General features: G+C 49.3%; 1 protein-coding gene across 1 annotated transcript; it reads right to left on the bottom strand.

Annotated features, from left to right (window-relative positions):
* Window positions 1–926: 926 nt before the first annotated feature.
* Window positions 927–10,306, bottom strand: LOC134163504 (microtubule-associated proteins 1A/1B light chain 3B). Its single transcript, XM_062618377.1, has 4 exons — window positions 10,158–10,306; window positions 7,321–7,376; window positions 4,771–4,877; window positions 927–2,725 (listed from the first exon to the last, which is right to left on the bottom strand). The coding sequence occupies exons 1-4, from the start codon at window positions 10,195–10,197 to the stop codon at window positions 2,551–2,553; spliced, it is 378 nt and encodes a 125-aa protein (XP_062474361.1). The 5' UTR covers window positions 10,198–10,306; the 3' UTR covers window positions 927–2,550.
* Window positions 10,307–10,766: the final 460 nt, after the last annotated feature.

Below are 10,766 nucleotides of genomic sequence, written 5' to 3'. Positions count from 1 at the left end.
GCTCCATTTGAGCCATTTCTTTTACTTCGGTCAATTCTAGTATTACAAATTGTGCATGTAACTTTATAAATATTTTAAATAGTTTTGTAAATATTTAATATTCAGCTAATTTGATTTTGAATTGTAAATGTCAAGTATTCTGGTATTGGGATTTTTATGTTTTATTATACTTTGTTAAAAGTAAAATTGTACATTTTTAGAATGTTTTTATCTGAGTAAATTTAATGTATGGAAAATAAAGAATTAAACAGAATCTCTTTGTATTTTTTTTAATTTAAAGGGGCTCCATCTGTGTGGGGGCTTCTCCTGCCTGGCACTTACCGGGGGCTTTAATTCAATTGCTGCTGCTGTCTCTCCACCTACAGACATCTGTGTGTAAGCACAAATCCATCGTGGTGCTTGCAACCGCTGGCTGAGCCAAGGAAGGATGCTCTGAAAGGGTTTCTTATCCAGAGTGGCCCAACTCCAGTGCCTGCCCACAGCAGTGTTGTGGGCAGGATGAGCAGGGAGGCTCTGCCTCCTGTTCCCAGGGAAGGCAGCAGCCAAGCCTCCAGGCTCCACTTGGCCACGTTGGCTTGGCCCTCGTGCACTGACTGCAGAGCAAGGCACAGGTTGGGGTGAGCAGGAGGAATCATCACCTTGCTGCGTCCTTAAACCTTCCATGGCCAGTGCCTGGGCCCATTCCCAAGGAACAGAGTCCTGGTTGTGAGAGCACCGGGAATTGGAAGCTGAGGGAGAGGCTGGTGAAGCAGGAACAGCAAAATATGGGAAGCCTTGGGTGTGCAGGAACACCCTGGGCCATACCTGGCTATGGAGCAGAACAGTTTTACCTGTGGTTCCTCCCTGAGCTGTGCCCACTGATCAGCACCAGCGGGTCCTGTGCCTAAGCAAGCTGTCCAGAAATAACCACACGAGCCATAGGGAAATTGGGATGTAATCCATCCGTATCAGCACTGTATTAAGTTTAAAAAAGCAACATTTGTACAGGAGTATCAGTCAATCACGTTGTAATTACAAGTATGGTTGTCAGTTATGAGTTAAACAATTCCTTACACGAACAAAAACTAAACATAGAACAAGCTGCATTTAGAAGTTTACATTGGAGTACAAACACAAAAAAACAATAAAAAAATCCCAAGTCAGTCAGCCTTGTGAAGGAGATGCATGCAGAGAGGTGTAGGTAGTAAAAAGTGTACACCTTGCTGAGCTAGAGTGCCGAGGCGCAGTAGTATTGCTTGGTTTTCCCCAGTTATAGTAGTTAGCTTCCAGTAACAGATGCAGTTAGTTTACAGACACATAATATACACGAGTAATCTCATCCTGCTATGCTTCACTTGACAACGACTCCAGAGGACAAACACCAGCCCTATATAATACCCTTCCTCTGCAAAGCCTGTCTCAGGTCAGGCCTAACGCCAGCATCGTCCCAACCCCATACAAGTGGCAGGAAACATCAGTGATGGCAAAAAGGATTTGTTCATCGACTGGGCAGCAGCTCCTGGGCCTGAGCCGCTTCCAAAAGCCATTCTCCCTGACCCAAACAAGTGCCAGACTGGCTGGGCAGCGTGGGCTGGTAATGCCACCGGCAGGTACAACGGGAGCAGTACAACAAAGCATGGAGGGCCCTGCCAAGCCAATGGGAAGAGCGAGGACGTGCATTGCTCGTGTCTTAGGAGACACTGTCCCGCTCCATGGCTGGCCACACGCATCCCCAGTGGGCCCCTCCACTACCTCCTCCTCTCAAGGGAACAGCAAAACTCCAGGTTAGGGAGGGGGGAAGTCTTCTGGAAGCGAGCTCATGGTGAAAACCGTGTTTCACTGAACACAGGGACTGGGAATTCTTTACAGACTGGAGTTTATTTCAGTGCTACCTGTCCGGGTGTGTACTTTACAGTTAAAACACTTCCTAAAACTACAATAAAGCTGTGGTGTTTGGTATGAGTATTTCAGATACTGGCACCCTTCCTACACTTCCGGTGCCACAAAAAACAAGAGATAAAAAGAGTTGGACTCCCCCCAGCTCACCCCAAGCGCTCGCCTTCACTCGCTGCAGCACTGGCACGAGTCTGATCGAGCTGTTCTGCTGTGGAACATTAAAACATTTTTGCTCTCATGAGAAGCCCTCCCATTATTTATTTTTTTTTTTTTTTTAAAGAAAGTTTTAAGGAATAAAAGGGAGATTTTTCCAAAAAACTGTCACACGAAACACTTTAGCTCCTCCCTGGTGCCTGTTTGCTTGTTAGAAGTCAATCGAGTGTCCCTTTTGTTTGCAATTTGTCACATGCACGATCGGGTTCCGTTCATAAAGTCCAGAAATGCAAATGTGCCTGTGTGGAATATTACAGCAGGTTTCAAAGCTGGAGGTGCTCGTCTGTACTGTTTAATAGTTACAAACAAGGCAAGGTAAGATGAGACACCTGCTAAAGCAAGACTATGCTAAAGTACTGAGAGCATAGGTGACATCCATTTCCTTCCCTGGGGTGCGTGTGGGGAAGAGTGGGGGTGATGGCCAAGGGTAAACCAGAATCCTAGGCTAGAAGCCACTCGCTCTTAGACAGAAGACTGCTCTCCGAAAGTCTCCTGAGAGGCGTACACCATGTAGAGGAACCCATCCTCGTCCTTCTCGCTCTCGTACACCTCGGATATGGGTGTGGAAACGCTCACCATGCTGTGTCCGTTCACCAGGAGGAAGAACGCCTGGTTGGAGTTCAGCTGCAGGCGTCGCCTGTCGGTGAGGGGAGCAAAGGGGGAAGGAGTGTGACAGGGGTGACTCGGCATCGCTTTACAACAGGCAGCAAAACAAAGTCCTTCACCGCTGGCAGCAGTTCTAAGATGTCCCCACCCAAAGCAGCTCTGCCACTGGAGAAGGCTTTTGCTTCCCACCCCCAAGTTCTACTGAGGTCACCTACTCAGTGCAGTCAGACATAGCCACTGGCAGGAGCCCTTCTTCCTCTGGGAAAGCTCCTCTCGACAAGGGTGTTAAACTGAAGGGAAAAAGGAGAAGCCAAGGTGATCCCCGGACAAACAGGGAGCATGCAAAGCCTGTGGGCCCTTTGGCTCGCACCTTAGCTCAGCAGCATCTCACTGGAAACATAAACCCAAGCTGACCTTGAGAGAGCAGGCAGGGAGGCCGGGCAGGGCTTCCATGTGAAGGCCCTGGGTCTGTTAAAGTCACTTTGTCACCAGCTCAGTAACAGCCTGTGTTTAACCTTCGGAGCACCTTGCACCCTCATCTCATCCTGCCCAGGAGAAGCCTCATAGGGAGGGCAGAGAGCAACAGACTGCACAGACTGTGTGGCACAGTAAACATCTAACTTCAGCATTCCTCTGGGATCATTCATTCCACTTGGGGGGGGGGGGACACAGGTATTTCTGCTAAGATGCCTACCAGAAAGCAGGTCTGCAGACCTTACTTCACAGTAAGCAAGAGGAGGTTAGACAACTGCCCCTGCCCATGGCAGGGGGTTGGAAGGAGATGATCTTAAGGTCCTTTCCAGCCCTAACTGTTCTATGATTCTATGTAGAGGTGCAATCAAAGAAAGGAGGAAACAACACAGTGCTGCTCACTGCTGAGGGGCAGCAGCAGCTGGGAACAAGGCTTTATTTAGCCTCCCTGAAGAGGAACCCGTCCAAACCTTCAGGGACAGCAGGCTGGGAGAAGGCAGCAGCTACCTGAGGACTGGGAAGGACAGGCTTTGCTATAAACAAGAAGGGCTGGCAGAGGACCAAGTCCAGCTGGTGCCAAGTTATCTATTAACAATAAAGCCAGAGCAAAAAGGTGGGAAAATTCCATCAATTGCTGTTGATCTCTTTGCCCAAGGTCTTTAATGTTCCATGAGAAATTCTGTCAGACTTAAGCAATCTGGATCATGCTTCCAAAGCCCTATCTCACTTTCTTACTCATGTAAGAGCTGGGACTTGTTTGTTACAGGCAGTTTCTGTACAGGCCCTGGAGGCAGGGGATTGTTTGGACAACCTGGACAACTCCCAGTTTTTGTAGCTTGTGGCCTCCATGAACCAGCTCCGGGCTACACCGTGACCAATGAAAAAGCAAACTCTGGTTTGCTGCTGACTTCCAAGTTTACCACTTGAGAACTCAGCTTTTCCTTTAAGCCAGGAGACATGCACTTCTAGCAGGACTTCTGACCACAGTTTCAGACCACACAACATCCACTCCATGCCTATTTCCTCCTTGACTTCTGTTGTAAGCAAAGCTCAAGCATCCCGAGCGGAGCAGTCTTCAAGCCGTGGTCTGCAAACAGCTTGGACAAAAAGACACTGATACTATCATTGAGGAAAACCTCATTTCAGGATCAAAGGGAGCCAACATCAACCCTGAGCAGCAGCTCAGAGCTCTGGCTGGGAGCCCACACTCCCCTCCAGTGGGTGGGAAGAGGCAAGCACTCCAGAGAGGGACTCCCAGCAGGAACACTGGAAAGGAAGGCAGCCTAAAATAGCCAAGCAGGAAGCACTGAAGCCCTGGGTCAGAGGCACCCATGTTAGGCAGGGATTCATGGCCCCACACTCTCTCCTACATCTCTGGGAGACAGTTATGTCTCTTGAAAGCAGACTAACAGCAGTTTTCAGAGGTTTGGTTTTTTCCCCAAGCAAAGCCAAAGGAAAAACACCAGTCTGTCCCAGTGATGATACCGAGGGCTCATGAGATGAATCTTCTATGTGTTGCTCCCAAATGCATACACCAGGTGGGGAATTAACAAATAAACATAATCTTAGGCTGATTCATCTTACACTGAAACCAAAGCATATTACCTGATAATTTTGATTAGCTCACTCATGTTAACATGATCTGGCACCAGGAACTTGGTCTTATCCAAAACTGGAAGCTGCTTTTCTCCCTTGTACCTTTCAATGATCACCTAAGGAGAAGCACAAAAAAGAAAGGAGCTGAAGATGTGAAAGGCAGAAGCGGTGTCCGGTGCCTTCATCTCCCCCCTCCATTCTAAACAAAGTACAAGCATTTATGCTGAACTCCATTTCCCCTCATTTGTGAATGCAGCCTCTCACATCTGAAAAGCAACAATTACAAGTATCTTCATGTGCTCCTCTTGTGCTGTTCACAAGAGTCACTGCACAAAGAGGGAACAAACAGGGTTTTAACAGTACATATCACAGCTTCAGAGCAGTTTTAGAACAGCTCATTTGCTGGAGTCATTTCATCTAGCACTGAATTACCCAGCAACAAGGAAACCCAATAAAAGATAAAGCACACTTCACTGTAACACATTACAGTGGCTGACTAGGGACTTTGGCTGCTATAGAAGCCTGCCAATCCAAGCAGTTTTCGCTAGAATTTCTCCAGTTTAAGATCTTCTCTTTCTAAGAACTACACCTCCAGATTAGTACATGATTCCATTCACCTCCCATGGTAGCTCTAACAGATGAGAGAAAGCTACCTTTGTAGGCTATAAAGCCTCAAAGGAGAGCACTTTCTCCTCCTTAGACTCAAGACAGCACATGCAGGAACCACTAATTCCGTCAAGATCGCTAGGTAGTAACTACTGAATTCACAAGGAAGTTGCAGATTTGCCAATTTAAGCAGCACCCTGCCCAGCAACTGTATATAGTTCCTGCTTTTAAGAAATGATCTCAGAATTCGTGCACTCCTGTTTCCACAGCCATTTGGGGTTTGTTGTTTTTAAAGCAAGGGTAGCAATGTGATACCATCCGCTTGGATCGTTTCCACGCTCACGAGGCCTGGATGTGTGGATATTCAGAATCTGCTCAGGTGAAGAGATAGCAAGCCAATATTTAATGATTTCAGACAAAGGCTTCCTTATAGCAGTGTAAACAAATGCTGGGAAAAAATACACCACTGTTTTTAAAAAGGCATATCATGACCAATAGACAGTATTTCCAATGGCAAAGGATGTTTATAGCATGGGGAGATGTACCAGCTAGCGTGACACTGACATCTTATCTCATGCAGAGCTGCTAATGATAATAATGAGGCAATGATCCAAGTTAGGACACAGACAAGCAACCCCAGCAAGCCTCCAGAGATCCCAGCAGGCCTCTGCCATCGCTGGGAGTCTGCATCACTGCATCTTCACCAAGTTCATTAGGTCGCTCTGAATTTTTGCTAGTAATACGTCCACGGCTGACTTAAAATGAGAGTTTTGCTATAAATCACTGTCTTTCCATCTGTGGTCACAGAGCTTGGGGACTACAGTGAAGTGATCTGTGAAAGGTGGGTGAAAAAGCAATCCTCTGTCAGGAAAGATTTGTTAGGAAAGGGCCTTGGGAAAACTGTGCATTCCAGAAAAGTCAAACAAATCTGTGCTGTAAAATAGAACTTGTTCCTATGCCCAACAACACAGTAAAACAGCAGCAGCAGCTTCAAGATGAAACAGCTTTAAAGCTGAGCAGAAGCTGAAAACTTTCTGGTTTCTACTTGACATGGAGGCAACGACTGCTTTGTGAATGAACTTGTTCTGAAGTGCAGACAGTTTGCAAGCAGCCTGTTCACAGCAGAATTTCCATTCACAGGGATCATCAGCTCTCACCCCTAAGTACCAAAGGCTGATGCATCCAATAGAGTTCTCTCTTCCACCAACCAAGTTCTCTCTCCTAAGACCTTCCCTATTCCAGCCCTAAGCATTTATTGCCTACCACGGTGACAGCCATCACACAAAGCCCACCAGCTGCAAAGAACTCTTTAGTAATATAACACAACCCATGCCTTTTGCTTCCTAGGATGCTTTACTTTGCATTTGTAACCTCTCCGGTGCCATAAATGAAAGAAAACAAAAATACAGGCAACATTTGGAGCTGCCAGCTAAAGAAGAGTAAGAAGGTGAGGCCTGATCTTCTCTTTAAGGTGAGGTGGAAGGGTCTGATAGCCAGGATGCATTTCTGGACCCTCAAGACAAGCCCATTTCCCAAAGACAAGCATTTCCACCCCTCTCAGTACAGACTGGTGACGAAAGGCAGATCTGTCTCTCCATTACTGTGTCATCTCCTTGGCTAGCCCCTGCAGACTCTTCTTTTGGAGAAGAAAAACACTGAAGAGAGCTGAACACTCAGGAGGATCTCAGAGCTCAGCTGGGGCGTGGTTTTCTTTGAAGTTACAACACGAAGCAGCAATACACAGGAAACCCAACTTCCTCCAGACCCAGCTAGCACCTTGCTCTGCCACACTGACTGCTGGCTACTCGTTTGAGAATGTTTCTGAAACCCAGGCTTAGTGACCCTGAGCAGCCAAACTTTCACCTGTTTGGACAGCTCTTTTACAGGCTTCTAACTACTAACAGGAATATGAGACTGGAAATTGAAGTGAAAAATAAACAGAACCAGACTTACTGGTATTTTAGTTGGATGCTGCTCTCGAATCAGTCGTACATCTTCCACTCTTTGCTCTGCAAGAGATTTAAAAAAAGTCTGGTTTACATCCACACTTAATGGTGTTATTACCTTATTTCTCCACCACTGAAGAGGGGGACTGCATGTTAGCAACAGCAAATTCAGGTAAAGCAGTTTCCAAATGGAAAAGCACTGTCACAAGTAAAACCTCTCCTGTGACATATGACACTTTGCTCTTTAACCCAAGGTGACAAGTACTGCATGCATGCTACCTGCGACTCCTAGAAAGCATTGAAGGAGACAGCTTCCTCCCCACACACCCCTCATTTTCTGCCCACTAAAGCAGACATTTAATCTCGTAAATTTATGGCACCAAATTACACCACCCAAGTTAATGACTAAGTCTTCTGTAACATGTCTGTGAGATCCCAGAAGAAGAGGTAGTCAACGCTTAAGTGAGAGCTGAGACCAGCCTAAGCCTGGCAGCATCAGCTTACCCTGTCCATTCTAGTATTACCAATTACAGTTTTCTGGTTTGATTATGCTGCACTCATTGTTGCAGAAGCTGTTGGCAGGTTCTTCTGTACCTAAACATTGCACTGCTCCCTGTGCCAGTTTTCAGGATAAAGTTCATCTCTCCTCAGACGTAAATATTAATAGCACAGATATTATAAACCAGGCTAAAGTACATGTCCAAAGCAAAGTAAACAGGAACAGTTGCTTTCAGAGGCAGTTGCATCTGCTTATACCCTGCCTACTTTCAGATTCAGCAAACTCAGTTTTAACCTCTCTGGTCCTTTTCAGCAGGTCAGGGCTTTCGAGGCCATCTCCATCTTATAAACACCTCTCAGTGAGGAGATTTAATGTTGCATCACAGCTTTAACAGACACTCAGCTAGGGAGACGTGCCTCTCGTGGAAGACGAAGAGCTTAGATCAGCACCCGTCAGGCCGACTCCTTTCTGGTATGTTAATGCATAGGACACATTACCTGTCCTGTCACTCAGCAGTAACATCACTCAGCTCTCCATTAGTCTATACTGAATCTGGGTGCATGAAACACATCCGTGTGCCTTTTTAGACGCCTGGTTAAGGAAATGCAACTCACGTGAATCACGGTTTTGAGCTGGAGATGAATCAAGCTGAACTAAGGCAGGGAGCATGCAAAGCCTTCACCTGACTGCAGGAGTGAGAACCTGAAAGCCATCCTGCTTCGCATCCCACAGCGTGAGCCACGCTCTCACAGACCAGCATTAACACTTCAAGGCCAGAGGCAGAGATTACTAGCTAATTAAAATACTTTTTAAGATTAACTAGAAACATAAGATACGGCGAGTAAATGAGACCAACCGTCAGCCTAGCAAGCACAGGGAGGTTTGATTAATTTTGCAATCGAAACAGGTTTGTCCATAGCAATGTTATTCAGCAGAACTCCCTGGAGTAGCAGGAACATAAACCGGACAAATCACTGAGATTATTGTATATGGTGTGTTCAAAATCAGGCTTCAGTCAGCCACAGATAAACACTGCTCTCTGACGACATTAGTTGCAGTGGCAACTGCTTGGCTGCCATCCTAGCTGAACTTAATACCTGCAAGAGAGGCTGCTGACAGGCAATGGGGTCAACAACAGTTTTGGAGGAGTCCAAGAAAAGGGGCAGCTTAAAACCAGACTTTGCTAGATTGACATTCTCACTGCTTCTATGCAGAGAGTGGCTTACGCTCAACTGAACAGCAAAGGGTGGGCGCATCAGAAAGCTCTCTTAAGCTGCTTGCCTTTAACCCAAAGGCAGAAGGAATAGAAAATCTGGATCAATTACTTCCACCAATTCAATTTTACGTATAGGATTTCATACTTCATGAAGAAATAGGTTACGCTGCCAGTTCTTGTTACCCTCAGAGCATTTCAGCCTCCCTCACTGACACACATGAACAGATACCAAGATCTTTGCTTGCTCTGGTCCCATCCTAAGCACAGACAGAAGTGCTGGCACGGCTCTATCAAGGCTGTTCCTTCTAGAAAGGGACTAATCTCATTTCCCCAGCCACCATTACACAGCTCTTTTTGATGCCTTGCTAGTTTTCAGTAACTAAATGAAGACAGGAGGCATACAACCCAGTCCACTCGGGTAGAGAGCTCCTCACCCGGAGCCAAGCACCGAGCTGTAAGCGGAGCTTAATTCTCCTGTCAATAGCACAGACACGGCCGGGCGCTGAGCAGACACGTCGGGAGGTGCAGGCGGGCCCAGCTCCTGGCACACAACATAAAGTGATGTCTCCTGGCTCCTGGGCATTTTGCGGTCGATAACGGATGGTTCGGAGATGCCAGCTCCTCATCCCAAGCCCCTCTCCCGACGCAGAGCTCATCCTGGCACACCAACGGTGTCCGCCTCCATAGCTCGCTCACGCCTCCGGACATCCAGAACAGAGCCCTGGCACAAGTGAAGCTCCCAGGCTTCCCCACCTCGCCGGGGAGCGGAGCCCAGCCCGGGGGTTGTTTCCATCCCGGTGCCGGCCGAGCAGGGCGGTGACTCCCCTTCCGCCGCAGCACCGGGGCCACCGCGGAGCCCTCGGCGGAGCCGCACCGCCACGGACGGGGCGGCCGGGCCCGCTCCGGCCGCTGAGCCCCGCTGTCAGCGGGAGCCACCCCCGTGTCTGGGGCTCTCCGCGGCTCCCACACGGACCTGCCCCGATCCCTCCGCCCCTGCCCCTGCCCCTGCCCCTGCCCCGCCAGCCGAGCGACGAGGCCCGGAGGGCGGCGGGGCAGCCTGAGGGCCCTGTCAGCGGCCCGGCCCCGCCTCATCCCTTCCGCGGCGGCGGGAGCGGGGGGAAACACTCACCGAAGCTGCGGCGCTGCTTGAAGCTCTTCTCCGAGGGCATCGCGGCGGCGGCGGCTCGGCCTCGGGCCCGGCGGCGGCTCTGCACGGCAGCGGCGGACAGCCCGGAGTGCCCGCGCCCGCCCCCCCGCCGCCACCACCACCACCGGCGGCTTCGCCGTCAGCTGACAACGGGCGTCACGGAGGGGCGGGGCCGGCACGGGCGCGGAGACGTGTTTGCCCCAAAGCCCTGCCAATAGCCACGGCACCTCAGCATCACCCCTGTGTCCCCTCAGTCACACAGCCATGGCCGCCCCGAGAGCACTGCCAATGTACCCCCATAGCCACAGCCACCTCAGCATCACCCCTGTGCCCCCTCAGTGACACAGCCATGGCTGCCCCAAGAGCACTGCCAATGTACCCCCATAGCCACAGCACCTCAGCATCACCCCTGTGCCCCCTCAGTGACACAGCCATAGCTGCCCCCAAAGCCCTGCCAATGTACCCCCATAGCCACGGCACCTCAGCATCACCCCTGTGCCCCCTCAGTGACACAGCCATGGCTGCCCCGAGAGCCCTGCCAATGTACCCCCATAGCCACGGCCACCTCAGCATCACCCCTGTGCCCCCTCA

Source organism: Pezoporus occidentalis, unplaced genomic scaffold (genome assembly GCF_034315485.1).
Source record: "Pezoporus occidentalis ecotype Australia unplaced genomic scaffold, CSIRO_AGI_Poc_V1 ctg20, whole genome shotgun sequence".
Lineage (NCBI taxonomy): Eukaryota > Metazoa > Chordata > Aves > Psittaciformes > Psittacidae > Pezoporus > Pezoporus occidentalis.
The sequence above is the reverse complement of the archived record's forward strand: the minus strand, read 5'-3'. Positions and strand labels throughout refer to the sequence as shown.

Excerpts from the sequence above, each read along its gene's own strand:
- LOC134163504 (XM_062618377.1), bottom strand. The coding sequence starts at position 10,197 with ATGCCCTCGGAGAAGAGCTTCAAGCAGCGCCGCAGCTTCG. Across the intron at positions 7,377-10,157 it reads CAAGCAGCGCCGCAGCTTCG|AGCAAAGAGTGGAAGATGTA; the intron begins GTGAGTGTTTCC and ends AATCTCTTGCAG. Across the intron at positions 4,878-7,320 it reads AGCATCCAACTAAAATACCA|GTGATCATTGAAAGGTACAA; the intron begins GTAAGTCTGGTT and ends GCTTCTCCTTAG.